General features: G+C 38.7%; 1 protein-coding gene across 4 annotated transcripts in view; it reads right to left on the bottom strand.

Moving 5' to 3' along the window:
- LOC145478407 (uncharacterized) overlaps positions 1-15,515 on the bottom strand; it is a 47,970-nt gene that overhangs the window by 13,755 nt on the left and 18,700 nt on the right. The window contains exons 8-11 of one of the 4 annotated variants that reach the window (XR_014048252.1): positions 14,465-14,750; positions 10,162-10,253; positions 7,714-10,078; positions 4,484-6,883 (exon numbers count right to left, since the gene is read on the bottom strand). Coding sequence is in view for 1 of the 4 variants with exons in the window: in XM_081456427.1 (XP_081312553.1) it covers positions 9,959-10,078; positions 10,162-10,253; positions 14,465-14,750 (498 nt within the window). In the remaining 3 variants the exon portion in view is untranslated. Of the gene's footprint in view, positions 1-4,483; positions 10,079-10,161; positions 10,254-10,678; positions 14,751-15,515 lie in introns of those variants that run through there. The other 3 variants (XM_081456427.1, XR_014048253.1, XR_014048254.1) reach the window with 3 other exon arrangements.

Genomic DNA, 15,515 nt, shown 5'->3' with positions numbered 1-15,515 from the left:
TTCCCTGCACGGGACCGATATCACTTCGTGGCAGGAGTAAGATCTCACTCTGCGACACAAGTATCGAAGGAGACAAAAGGAAGAAGAGTAAGTTTCTCAGTGGACACTGCAACCTAACTATTTACCACTTAAATAGTGAACTAACGATTATTAGGTGTTTCGTGTCGTGGGACGAAAGAACTGAAAACTATATGGACAGCTGTGGATTTTGCTTTTTGTTCGTTTGGGCAATTCACTTTGCTAAATCGATACACATTTTCGAAAATTTAAAATGACAATGTAGAGCATGTTTGGTAGACTCCAGCTTCACGAGGTTAATTATAACCACTTTCAGTTTGTACTGAAGAAAAAAACACAGAAACAGAAACAGACCATTTCGCAGTTTTTAGTAACAACTTCAAAAGGATGACTTGGTGGTAACAACAAGTAGAGTCGAGAGCAAATAACTAGTCATCATCTCAGCAGCTTCAAAAGCACTATAGCAGAGACAAAGGCAGATCTCTGCAACTGATACATGCACGGGAAAGATCAGGACTAAACTGAAACGTTCAAAAGTACATTACAATAGTTTTACTGACATCAAGTGAGTTTATCAGAAAACGACATAAACTTGGTTGGAGTTATAGTTTATTCTGTTGCACTAGGGTAGTGAGTAATAAAGAAATGACGAAAGTCTCGAGTGTGTGGTTCTTAGCATATCTTATTCGAAGGGCCTGTATACAAATCTGGGGGAAAGTTGTTAGTTTTAAAAATTGGCCATTAATAATCTGCCAGTTATAAGTGGCTGTTAATAATAAGTTACTTTCACCGACTTGACTAAATTACGTAGGCTTAAAGCCCCGAACACGGCTTTGAAAACAAAATTTTTTACTTAATAAAAGTAAAAGAATGCGAAAAAAAAAGAAGCAAAACAAAATAGACACTGTCTCAACTAGAAAGCAAGTTTTCTTTTGTTTCAAAAGTCCAAGATATTATTTTACAATTGCGCGTTGTACATGTTCAGTCTTTTCTTTATTTAGTGTTCCACGATAGCTTTTGGTTGCGATAAATTGCCAGTCTGTTAATGATTAGACATACCATTAAAAGTATATGTCTTGATTCATGAAAGTCAAAGAAAATTTCGCCCTGTTGCTTGCGTTTTATTTCCAAAGTAGACGATATAAAAACCACCAAGGTATGTCAGTCTTTGCTTTTCCTCCATTATCTTCTTATTGGGGCGTGATTTTGGGATTCTTGGAATTGTAAAATTCGAGCGTGTTGCTCACTTAGTGCAAAAGAACGTACTTTTCTTTGGCCACCATTTTATAAATCCAGTCGTCCAAATATATTTTCTCTATCGGATTATGTGAATGAAACAACAGAAACAACACTGAATAAACATAAGCAATCAATTTAGTCCGAGGCATGTGTCGTGTTTGAAGATGGTTCTATCTGCACGAGAACACTATTATCACAAACACGTAAATAAATGTCCTGGCTGGAGGTAAACAACTTTTAAACAAACTTCAATTTACTGATTTTAAGTCGAATTTTCTGGTAAAGGTAACAACAGCGTATCATCCTATGTTAGCAGCGCTTTATATACGTGCTCTCTTTCTTTACGATTTTGTCAGACAATCAAAAGGAGACAACTTTGAAAAAGAAACTTTTCTTTCACATATCAGAGGACACTTACCCCCCACTTATAATATAGCGATAAATTTATATTACACAATGTATAGTTGCCATGAGTGTACTATGTAATGCGTATCAGTGGATTCTCGAAATACTATAATAACTCACGGAATTACTGGTAGCAAATAAGTACGAACTTTCTTCAAAACCCAGTCATTGTAAAGACGTAAAAAAATCACTGGAAAAAATAGCGACAACAAAGACCACACTAATAAACAGCGTTACTTTCCAACCATGTTTACAACAAAAACAGGTTATAACAAAGGTTCAGGTATTTTTCTACAATTAGCATGTTCTTAACTTTTTTCACACTGGACTCACCCAAGTGCAAAATGTGACAACAATGGTTCCTTGTGTAAAACTCGCCGCAGGCGATCCTTCTTTGTGGCCTCTTTAATAAGCATTTGGATTCCAATCAATAATATTCTACTAAGTCTGTGAACACGAAAGTGTATATTATTGATCAGTAGCACGATGTGACGCGAAGAATTGTAGACTGAATGTTCACTCAATTTGTGGAATATAAATACAGCTTCAAAGGAAGCAAAAAATTATCTTATTCATTTTAGTAATGAAAACAACTTATACTGCGGGAACTCTCGCGAACACACATTGATACGCGTTTTAACTTTCGAATAACGTCATTTGTGCAATTGATCAAACAATTTGTGTTTGTTATTGTGATATAAACGTATAGTCGATCCTCTTTGAAAAGGGACTCCGCCATTTTACATGAAGAACATCTTCAACCATACGCGAGATTTCGGCTAATGGTTGAATCATTACGCAGTTCTCAGAGATCACGACGAGAGCAGTTTTTGCATTCACAAGACCGAATTTGAGAAATCACAATGGATTTCTCACATCCATCGCCAAATCGAATTGTTCTTTCCTTTAAGTCCTTTGGCGCACAACATTCACATCCTGTTTGAAATCGTGGCTCGTTGTCATCTCCCTCCAAGGGAATTGGAATTGCGTATGAGTTGCACGTTCCGACGCACATGCCCAACTTCACTTTCATCGTCTTGCAGTTGTAGCCCGCATCCTCAACTGAAATAACTTCCTTGTGTCGTTTATGGCGACACATGTATGTGGACGCACTTGGCTCCTGGAAGAGCTGGAAAGCAAGGACGAACAGCCAAATAGCTGCCAGACGGATACACCTCGGCATCATCTGTTAAGGAAACAATGAACATTTCATGCTTTATCCGTCAATTATAAACCATTTTTATGGCGCAACACTTCCAGTGTAACAACTACCAGAATATGTATGCGATATTAAAACGTGTCTACTGCTAGAACATTCAATAGCTTACACTGGAGTGATAATTGGGCCACAAAATATGAAAAGCACTTAATTCTGAAGAGATTTCGTTAGGACACGTCAACCTGTCGACTGGATGGCGCCGCTGCCGCGTCGAACTTGCATAAAAAATATCTCTGAGCCTGCCCAATTCTTTGTCCAATATCTATTTATTCTAGCTTATTTAGCAACCCTGTTGTGGAAATGCACTTAGGGCTTACAACTTCCTATGCGATCCCTGCTTGAAAAAAAGAAAAAAAAAAAAGCCCTCAGGTCTAATGACCTAATCAATATTTTTCAGGTGTCAAGCTTTGAAGTACCTTGTGAAATATGGCAAGCTCGAGAGGACATTAGTGCGTGGCTGGATCTCTCGTGCAAAGAAAAGTCGGGCTGTCTGAATGGACTTTAGTAACAATGCAGATGACAGTCCACTGTTGGCCAACTGACAAGAGCTAATGGGCCAGTAATCACCTATTGTTCATTATGCACTATGTTGCTGTCCCTTTTCACGCCTTAAGATTCCCCACAACAAAATAGCGGTATTATATACGACAAATGCAAACAAGGCAGTTAAACAAAAACAATGAACGATTCACAAGAACATTAGTGCAAGCGACTGAACCAGACAAGACCGTCGAAGTCCGCATCTTACTTATTACCGATAATTTCTTTTAATACTAGCTCTGTGGATTTGGTGTTGAAATGACGACAATATTGTCACATGCAGATCAGTTTCTGCAATCTCCTCCCTTGGCTATTTGATAAGGGATGGGTACTGCAGGAGGAAATTGAATATTGATCACTCTAAAAGGGTCAACAATCGAAATGTGATGGATCGTGTCAAAAGTAGCGTTGCTCGTAGTTTATCAAGATTCGTGAATAATGTACTTAATGATCTCTGGAAGTAAACAAGACCTCAGATTTGTTTTGCTTTGTTTTTCTATACCGCAAAGAGAAATGTATTGAGTAGTCTGCGGTTTCTGGTCAACAACTGGAAGGAGAGCAACCTCCTGGTGAGCAAAGAACTCATCCATTGTTGTGCAAATTAACACGAACTCACTGGTTATATAAATCGAAGGATGCTTCAAGAGCGAAAGAATCGGACGTAATATAGATCATGTCAACGGGTTAAAAGAATTGCTCTTGATCTTCGGGTGGAAGAGGAAATGAAGGAGAGGAATTAACAACCATAATATTATATTATAAAATAAAGTATTTATTATATTGAAAATACATATAAAATTAACAAATAATAACCAAGTAATAAGACAATCAATAAATAATTGTGGATAAATATAGCATTTGTTGTCAGTAGTTCAAGGCTTTCATTCGATTGTTTTAGAGTCTCGACCACAGACAGTTCACTTAAAACGGCACCAAATTTTGATGAACAAACTTGTGCTGAAAGTTGGATATGCACGTATGAGTTTGATTTAACATTGTGTAATATTCCTACAAAAACTGAGACCAATAAGCGTATAAGTCAACTCACGTTTTTCCAAAAAAAAAAAAAAAAGCTAAACTGTAAAGTAGTAAAACGAAGGAAGGAAGGAAGGAAGGAAGGAAGGAAGGAAGGAAGGAAGGAAGGAAGGAAGGAAGGAAGGAAGGGAGGGAGGGAAAGGGAAGGGAAGGGAAGGGAAGGGAAGGGAAGGTGGGCGGATGGGCAGGCAGGCAGGCTGGTGGACACGAAATAGGAAGGGGAGGAATGGAATGGAATGGACGAAGGTGGTAAGAGAAAAGGGCTGAAAAGTCAATGAGACACATTTTTTTTCGAAGACATGGAAGAATGGTACAAGTTGCCATTGAACATTTTTGCATGAATACCTTCTAGTTATTCAATGTATACAAAAATCTCAAGTAGTACTTCAAGATCAGTCTTCCAAGAGCACCTAAAAATAAAGTTTCAGTGGCTTCCAGTGATGTTAAAAACACCCAGTAAAAGCGGCAAATATTACCTTGCTGTTCTCTGGAAATTAGTTATTTCCTACACGAAACTATGCTTATGATATCAATTTTACGTTCTCAACGGATAAAGGTACCCTGTACTTGTAAATAAGCGAGTGAAATACCTTCCGGGGTAAGGCATTTTTGAAAGACGAAAGGAACGGCCGTTTTCGATTTTCATACAATTTTGTTACGTTAATAGCTTATCTCTGATGGTCAGAACATATTTTTCAACTCGCTCTCGTTAAGCAATGGCCATGCACTTTAAGTGACAAGCAAGTTATTAGCAACCTGTTACAATAAAGAGTCACTTTACTATTCTTTCCCAAGCTGGACTGATCGGTGAGGTATCTGTGGAATACAGTGTAGTTTGCCTCGCAGTAAGGACGGCTTAAATGGAAAGTACTTCATTGTAAACAGAACGGTTTTTTTACATGGATGATGTGTCAAATTTACTCGCCCCAAACAGTTGTTAATAGTAATCAAGTATATTGTAGTTTTGGTGTGTCAAAATATGACAACACTATCTTCGAACTTGCCTAAATGCGACCTACTAAAATTCCTTTGTCATCAGAACGACCGAAATGAAAATATAGTAATGTATGCTTTCATTGCTTTGCCAAAGCCTTTCAATAAAGGTAAAAATATGATGACATATTTCACAACCCTACTTGATAACAGCTGTCTATCAATACTTATAATAGCTGCCTCTCAGTACCTGTCAACTGTTTAGAAAATGGGAGGAGACTGTAAACAGACTCTCCAGTCAGTGACAAATAATATTAATCTAGCCTTACATGATGACTATGCAGATCATTATGCGTGCATTATCGTTCTGAAGACTAAAAGGGAGTTACGAACGGGAGTCAAGTCAGAGAGCGCTACGGGACACACCAAGAAACATAAGACCAAGATTTGAGATCTCTGAGTAAATTTGATTGCTTAATTTACGTGATTCTCTTTATAAAAGAAACCTTTGTATTTTGGACATGTTAGCCAAGATGTCTATCACTATGAAGGATCCTTAAATTCGTTATTTAGTACTTTTTGATTCAATATATTTGTTTTACAGGACTCCACTGAAAACCAATATTTTTTGACGTGGGCTCCCTAAATATCTTCATTATAATAATTAAAGCCAACACTAAACAACAGTGTGACTGTTTGCGCTAACTTATTTGTATAGGGTAGACTATTCTGATCATAAAGTTCCGTTACTTATTTTCTCTGTTGTCAACATATTTCTATTGTCTAAAATAAGATATTTGTAATTTTAGAGAATTTTGGAGTTATTGCCACTTTCATTTCGGAAAGCTTATCGTTCACTCATTTAATGGTTTTTTATCAATTTTATTAAACATGCCCATGTTTAAGAGTCGCTTTCTTTCAACTTGAAAATGAAGTCCGAGCCGTGAGTTCGAAATGTTGTTCGTTATCATCACAGTTTTTTTTTTTCAACTACTTCCTTCCTCCCACGCAATTTTCTCTCCCTCGAGAGCCAAAGATTGTAAAAACAAACACTTGGCATCACGTAGCTGTACAGGACACTGAACTAGCATATGAACCCTCTACTCATTTGCTGCCAGTTCACTGGCACCTTGCACAACGTATAAAAGTTGAACAAAAAAAACAAAAAAAAAAAACGCACAAGCACAACAGAAAAGTAATGCTTGACAATTTCCATAACAAACGCAACATACCAGGTTTTTCATTCTCAGAGCTCACTAAGTTACTTGAAACTACTGAATTGTACTTGTAAATAGCGCCTTAGGGAAGCACTTGCCAAACAATTCCACTTTTGAGCTACAACTACGGAAGCATAGTAACCACCATTAACTAACCCGAGATTTGAATGAGGGCGTACTACAAAATGGGGTATCATGAAAGGCACGTTAACTTTTGTTCTTGTCTACCAGATTTGATCAGGATCGACAGGCCGGCGAGAAAAAATAACTTTGTTCACTGTCAACCAGAAAAACAAGACAAGGATTGGAATTCAATTAACAAAGCACGCCAATCTAACAGTAAACAGGCCTTGCACATACTGTAACGTTGCGGTAAACAGTCATTACGCTGTCTCCTCGAGTGGACTCATGTTTTTCACGAGCAGGTACAACAGTGAACGTAAATCGTCACTCGACTGGAATTCGATCAATATTGAACGCGTCTCACGTGAACACTGCTGTACAACTCCACATGCGCAAACACATAGCTTGGACCTTAGTACCCTTGACTGTATTAGTGTTTGTTGGGACTTGTTGGTCAGTTCGAGGAAACGTTCGCAAAGCAACCGTGACAGGTCGAACGTTCAAAGAACTTCTAACTGTATCGTGTAACTATGAAGTTAAACAAAAACCCTGGAAGTAAAACGTAGTGAGGAGACATAACTACCAGCTTTCAAAGTACGGGCCCCTCGTAAATGTGTAAACGTGAACCTACGTTCATATATTTATAGGAAGTGCTGCTACAGATTTGAGCCCTGGCCTGCCAAAATAGCATAACATAACCAATAGCTGTCCCTGCATGTTGTTGATCATGGTGACGACGGTTTTCAAATTCAAAAACACATAACATAAAAGTGAAATAACATTAAACAGTGTAATAAACTGCAACATAAAGAATAGCAAAGCTCGACGTCGACTGTTATATGTCACGAAAACATTTATCATCATCGTTTATACGTAATTCTTCACAACAAGCTTTGATGCCTGCTCTACTTCTTTAGTATACAAATTCCTTCACACTTCTCTTAATTCCCTCAGGTTGGCGAGGAAAACACTTAAGTGTCTTACCTTAAATTTGTGTGTCTTCTCCTGTTATTACACCGTCATCACACAGGAAATATACGTATTTCACCCTTGCCTCCCTGCGCTTGAGTTGTTATGTCGCCGTATGACAGTGTGTGGGCTGATACCGGATCCGTGCTTGAGAAATCAACGATGTTTATAATTAGGCTGTACACCAATAAATTCTAATCCCAATTCACACATCGCACTCTGATACGTCGTGATTATTCAGCAGTTATCGATCAAAATACACTTTGTAAGAGTCATCTATTTTCAGAAAGTCGTCATTTTCTTTAATTGTTATCCGTACAATATGATCCCATAGTTGCGTAAAATTAAAATGTACTTGGTTTATCGACCGTCCTGTCCCAGTGCTGTAATTTATGTAAAGTAAGTGATGTATTCACTGCACGTATCCGTGTGGGAAAATTTCAAAGAAAAACCTCAAGAGGCTTAGCCTATTAAAGCCCTTTTGTCAAGGTGAAAGTGATTTACGGTCATGACAATATACACTCAACACTCTGCTAAGCGTGTTTTTGCTGCACAGAGGGACACCTGGTAGGGTAAAAGTCCATAATCGAAGACTAATCGGTTTAGCATCACAGGTTAATTATCCAAGGATCAAAAGCGTTGCCACACTAAGGATTACTCCTTTCATAGTGTGCGGACATAAATACGGGTAGATTTATAGGTAATACTGACCCTTTGGACTAATACCGTCGTTGGCAGTGAATAGAAGACTGTAAAAATCCATTATATATAACACTTAGGGTTAGACACTTATGGTAAGTTTATTATCACAAGTACCGGTTCATGATAAGTGTCTCAGCGGGAATGCCCACCCAAATGATATTGGACTCGCTCCAACGAGTGATAAAATTTTCATTTTTCACTTTTTCTTTCCTCCTCTTTCTTTTCTCACCCCAGGGTTTGACGCGCTCAGTCTAAACGTGCTACAATGACAACAGTCTGAAAAGGTGGAGACTCGTAAAACGGCGAGGAGAAGGTTTACTGGTAAAATGGGTGAAGAGTCAACAACTTCCACCACTAAAAGCGAAAGGGTTTGTGAAAATACGCAAATTCCGCATGCAGTAAACCTAAACGCTTCTGCGAACTTTGAAATTATAACTCGTACGTGTAGTTGTAAGTGTAAATATTAGTCTGCACATTTCTCGCGCTTTTAAGTCTCGATCCAGTATGTTTTTAAACCGCGTGCCCGATATTTTGCTTAAACGGAAGCGTTCACTTCTTTCAAGTAAATACATGTTGAAGTGTTTTCGTGTATTCACTATATAATATTGACCATGCCTGAAGTTCCAAACATATTTTTCTAAAAATGTTTGTAAACAAGACACAATCTCAAGAGTGTTATGTGACAACAGCCCCAGGCGTGGATACATGAAATACGGCTCAGTAAAATGAGGAAAATATATTAATTTTTCTTTTCCTCGCGTATTTGTTATAATACGAAGACAAGTGAAGAAACGGTATACAGTGTGCCAAGCTTCACGCGACAGAATATCATAAGATATGCATGTAGGCATGTCATTTCAAACTTATAATACCAGGTATTTTTCTTCATTCGCAAGTCAATATTTGACAGTTAAATAGTTCCTACACAATATCAATCTTACCAAGTCACGCTTTGTAGGGGACATTACAACTGGAATTAAAATAATTACTTAAGCTCTTTATATTTCTCTTAATTGTATTTGTTTGTTTTCCTTTTTTTCCCTCCAGTAGACACGCCCACTAATGCCGGTTCAATATGAGCTTTTGCACCCGTTACACTTATAGCCTGCAATTTGCCAATTTAGATCAAACGGCACTTTTTTTCCCAATGGATTCACAGCCTTTGACAGTATAACTGGAATACCACCATAGGTCGTATGCAAGGTTATTTTCATTCGTTCCATGAACCGTAACCTCCTCGGCAACTTCAGATTCTTGTAGGTTGCCAAGCCCACTGCTAGAAAAACACCAAAAACCAAACGAACATAAAGACCTGTTTGAATCGTCCATGTCCCGGTGACTAGAACCCGTGTCATGCGGTAACATACTTGCGATGCTTTCGACAAGTATTGTCCTCTAAAATGCTATGCATCCCCGAGGCTTGATCATCCCATTAAAACATCCCATATTCAGGCTGGCAGCAGTTTGTGCTCCTGTTGCACTGTTCTCTTGGGTTGATGTTTTCAACCTAAAAGAGAGGCAGTAACCTAAAGGAGCCAACCTAGTCAACCTAGACAGGCTAGAAGTTAATTACGCCAAAGAGATTCGGTACCATCCTTAGGCTATTGCGCTGGGCTGTAAGTGATGCTCCATACGCCTTCACTGCTCCAAGATCATCTTCTACTTTCTGTAACAAACTCTGCAACACGGAATGAGGAAAACGGTTATATAACCATTGGGCCGTGTCAAATAGTTATGAATAATACACACAGGCAAATGTACCTTAAGGTCTTCCATTTCTTTATTGAGTGAGATGTTCTCCTCCTGTGACGATAGAACCACTTTCCGAAGTTCCCTTAGTTCAAGCTCTCTATCTGTAAAGAGATCAATAAAATAACTGATTTGAAGCAACAACAGCATCGTCATTAACAAACACGACAAGGAAAAAAATAGGTGCTCGATGAGCACATGAATCCACGGCCGTAAGTAAGTGGATTAGGAATCGCTGCAGGGCCTGGGTTAAATTCAATGTCTCCAGATAACAAAAGCTTCTTTCCTGACAAGATGTAGTTCTTATTATCAAACTGAACTCGGACAAAAATTCTGGATAACATTTATAATTACTACCAGAAGACCAACACTTTTCTTGTTCAAATTTTGTTTAAAAAAATCGAGTAAAAACAGACTCTTCTTCATGAGCAAGCTTGACAATACATAGCTTACAGCTGGTAGCCACAGTGAATAAAACAGATGAAAAGGGAACACTTTTCTTCCAGAAATGATTAATTCTACCTCTTACTTTTCTGTGTTTAACTGATTTTAAAACTTCGCGTGGTAATCTAGATGGTTCTCTGTCTCTTTTCCTACATGAAGCAACTTATAAATATACTGATCAAAGATTAAAGATTTACTCTTACATGTATCTTGCCTAAGTGTATGTAAACACTGGAAAGATTGGCCTTCACTCCGAGTATTTGCAGAAAAAATACTAGTTACATAATGACCAGGCATAGCTTCTGTGGATGTGTTTTCCATGGTCATGATTTCGTCAACTAAAGCTTTTTGTTTGCACTCTACTAAGAGAGTCATATCCCCTTAAGAGGAACTCGCACGTAATCGCGGTGGAATTGACTGCGTTGTGCTCTGACCGCATCATCCTTCGAAAGGGATGCGTACTCCCTCGAAAGGGCTGTATAATCCCTTGAAAGGGTCGAATTATCCCTTAAAAACGCTGCATAATCTCTCGAAAGGGATTCGAGTTTCCTTGAGAGGAATGAATTACCGCGAACGGTGAATTCGTGATTTCTGTGCCATTTGAATCGCCCAGTGATCGATGTAATCGGCTTGATTGTAGATTCTGTTCTACATTGCGAAATATTGTTTTAAAATTTGAGTGCATGGCATTAATGTCCTCTGCATCACAAGCAACATTAGGGACCTTTATACGATGCAAGGACGGGAAGGCCAAGACGGGAACGGCAGTGGACGCGGGAAATAAACTTTCGCGTGCCGTGTGGCCAAAGGCAAAATGCTTTAAGTTGTGTAATTTTCGTATAGGACGGCGACGTCAATATCTCTAGCTTCATAAAAGCTTTTCATAAAACCAATGACATCCCTTTGAGATAGTATAGAAATATTATCCAGTTAAGCTTAAACGACGGTGAACAGACGACACGGAACTTACTCTTGTTTATATATGTAAAGCAAACCTTCCTGATATCTCGGTATTTAATACGGGGTGTCTGGAAAACCCGAATAGCGAATAGCGAATAGTCGCGAATAGCGAACAGCGAATAGTCCCGAATAGTGCGAATAGTCTCGAATGGTACGAATAGTGGTGAACAGTCGCGAAAAGTGGCGAATAGATCAACAACAGTCTCCATTTGGCGCGAAAATATGCTCGGATATTTGTCCGCGGACATTATCTGTTCCGAGAAGCGAACAGTTTTCCGAGAGAGCGTAGCTCGAGGAAAACTGTGAGCTTCAAGGAACAGATAATGTCCAAGACAAATATCTGAGCATATTTTCGCGCCAAATGAAGACTATTGTTAATCTGTTCGCCACTTTTCGAATAGTAGTACGAATAGTGCGAATAGTGGCGAATAGTTAACAAATAGATTCCATGTTGCCGTGCGTCTGTTCAATAATAGATCACAGATGACGTCAAAATGTGGTAAGAACAAAAAAGTGACTCACGAGGCGATAACCGAGTGTGTCACTGATGTTCTTACCACATTTTGACGTCTTCTGTGATCTATTACTGAACAGACGCACGTCAACATGGAATCTATTTGTTTTACATCATAACGAAACAAACTACTACAGATAAAGCTTTTTTTATTTCAAAATCTTCCAACATAACTCGAAAGCCGGCCTTTGCCCACTTTGGCGAACACGAAAAAAGCCATTTGATGTAATCTATTGTCTATACAAATTGAAGCAATCTCATTGGTTGCTATGCATAGCGAAGAATTTTGATTGGTCCAGGAAAATCACGCCACTGTCAAACTTGACTCGAGCGTCGCTTCTCGTGGAATGAAAACTTACAGCGAAAGCAGAATTGAACTACAAAATCTACAAATCTTAAAGAAAATGCTGGATAAGTCAAGTCAGGTTTTGTCATCAGAGCAGCCCTGTGAGCCGAAAAGCTTGGACGTTGCTTTGAATATTGCAGGAGTTGAAAAACTACGCTCGGAAACTTGCGGTTGCGGTCAACCTGGAGGCCATTCGATTCGAGTTTTGAATGAAAGGAACGTTAGTGATGGTGGAAATTTGTGTCCTCTGTGGTTGGAAATTCTCAAATCAGTGTGAAATAGTGTCGGAGACACCTTTTAGCTGCGATACAGTTGGCCGTGAGCTGTGGTGAGCTATATTTTGCTCGCTGTTGTGCCCTGAAACGGACCAGAACATTCGCATCGGAAAGTAAGGTTATCTGTTTATTTTCACTGATTTTAAGAAGTAGTTTTAATGTTTCATTCCAGACAATTACTGTGTCAACAATTATTTTGAGACTGAGAAAAGTTCAATGTTTTAAAATAAAATAAATTAATCTCATAAAGATTTTGTTTACTGGGTTTGTTAAATTCGAGATAAAGTAATGGTTCTCGGCTTACCAAGACCAATTTTGTGTTTGGTTTAGTCTCGCTCGACTGCCGACTGAGACTGCTCGAGTATTTCTTCCGAGTCATTTTCTAAAACAGAAATGGCTTTATCTTTCTTCTTCCTACTAGACTATGCTTCTGGTACCTGTTCAATGCCTGTACAAGACTTTCCTGTACCTTATCTTTTGCCCAGTCATGTAAAATATTATCTAAATTCTCAAAACTTTCCGCCATTTTAAAACACAGAGGGAAAAACTTTGAAATGATGACGTCAATCGTGCGTCTGTCCTCTAATAGATCATAGGCTAGAACCAATCAAAATGTGAGAATAACTTGGATTATTATATAATGGCAAATAGTGGCAAATCGTGGCAAATAAGGTACCTAGTATCTCGCAGTCAACCTCGCAGCAACGTAGGATGGGATTTTCCCGCTAAAAAGCACAGACGCTTATCAGGACAAAAGGTGTTTCTAAACGAATTTTCGTCTGTTTTAACCGCTGCAAAAGCGTGAATACTTCTTTATTAGATTATCCTTGTGTTTTCTGTTTTCTTAATGTCGGCGATGGACAGCCCTAGCCTGAGTTCGGAGAAGAAAAGGTAATAAATTCACTGAAATTCTGTTGCTAATTTGGATAATTAATTAACGCAGGATATTACATCTAAAGCGGTGACTATTGACGACTATTCGTCATTATAATCCATCAAATATTTTCGCTCGCGCGCGATTGGTCTAAACGCGTCATGTGACCGAATATTCCCCAGTTGAAACTGGGGAATATCCGACAATATTCCCCAATTTTCAAAACTACGCGCGTTGCGAAAAACATTTGAAGAATAATAAACACAATAGCCTCCATTTGGCGCGAAAATATGCTCGGATATTTGTCTTGGACATTTTCTGTTCCTTGAAGCTCACAGTTTTCCTCGAGCTACGCTCGCTCAGAAAACTGTTCGCTTCTCGGAACAGATGATGTCCGCGGACAAATATCCGAGCATATTTTCGCGCCAAATGGAGACTGTTGTTGATCTATTCGCCACTTTTCGCGACTGTTCGCCACTATTCGTACTATTCGAGACTATTCGCACTATTCGGGACTATTCGCTATTTGCTATTCGCGACTGTTCGCCATTCGCTATTCGGGTTTTCCAGACACCCTATCTTGTTCCTCTCAATCGTGCAGTCGGTCATTCGGGCATTAATCGGGAAGCGATCTTCGCACATCCGAAGTTTGATTAAGTACGAATATTCTTTTGTTACACATTTTTGGTGAACGGACACACTCGATGAGATAAAATCTACGACCCTCCGGCCGTAGATTCCAAAAGAAACCAACAAAAAACAAGAACAAGACACAAGCTCGAGTACATGTAATTTACACAATAAGCTCACATAAAAGTAAATACCCCTAACGCATGGGAACCATACATCATTAGAAATGCTTTATTCAGTGGCCATTGTCGTACAAATGCAAATGTACTCACTCAAGTTTTGTTCCAAGAACTTCTCGGTAAACTGTGAGATAGTGAGCATTGATTCAGTTGGTATCAAGTTTGCGCCTACAGTATCTGCCACAGCAGTGCAGGGAGCCAGGTCAGGAGAGTCACTCACAATCTTATCAGTGCCATTGGCATTTTGTTCCGCTTCGCGTTCAAACTCTCCAGTGAGCATCAGTAAATGCTGTTTTCCAAACAAATGTTCTTTCTTATTGTGAGGGGAGCTGAAGAACTGGTTGCAGACCCTGCAGTATAATTCGTTAGAGTCATCTTCCTGCAAAAGCCACAGACAGAACAATGATTGAAACACAAACAGAAAACAAACAAAAACCGCTATAAAAGAAAAACAGCAACAGGGTCATTACTACGTGCATTAAATCAATTCCAACACGAGGAAGGAGTTACCAAACAGAGAATGTAGTCTACTCAAATGCCCATAATGTATGTACAACCGATGGTCAGGCCTGTTGCAAATTCAAAGGCCAAGCCGGTCAAGAATGAAAGTTCACGACAGTTAGAGACAATTCAAACTGTTTTAATTCAAGAGAGTTCTAATCATTGCAGGGATGAAACAAAAGCGATAGCCTGAGAGTAGGCTTTTCGTGTGTAAAGGTAGGTAAGGTAAAACTTTATTTATGCAGGGTGGCCCATTCAGCACAATGGCTGGTATCCAGAGGGGCCCTGCTAAATACAATTTCTAAAAATATAAAACGTCTAATAGTATAAAATAGTTATAAAAATAGAGTTAAAAAAAAAAACAAACTAACGTCTAGTAGTTGAGATAGTTATATAAAAAGAGTTTAAAAAAATTAAAACGAGTTACAAGTATGAACTGATAGGGAAAAAAAATAGATATCATAAATTAAGTGCTATAAATAAAATGGGCTTTGACAAGATTTTTAAAAGAGGAGAGTGATACAGCTTGTTGGATTTTACAAGGTAGTGAATTAAAAAGGGCTGTGCCAGAAAATCTAAAAGTACGTTTGCCAAGGCTAAGTTTGGGTTTGGGTAGATGGAGGTCAGCCTTCCTTCGAGTGTT

This window comes from Orbicella franksi, chromosome 2, assembly GCF_964199315.1.
Source record: "Orbicella franksi chromosome 2, jaOrbFran1.1, whole genome shotgun sequence".
Lineage (NCBI taxonomy): Eukaryota > Metazoa > Cnidaria > Anthozoa > Scleractinia > Merulinidae > Orbicella > Orbicella franksi.
This window is presented reverse-complemented; position numbering and strand designations above follow the sequence as displayed.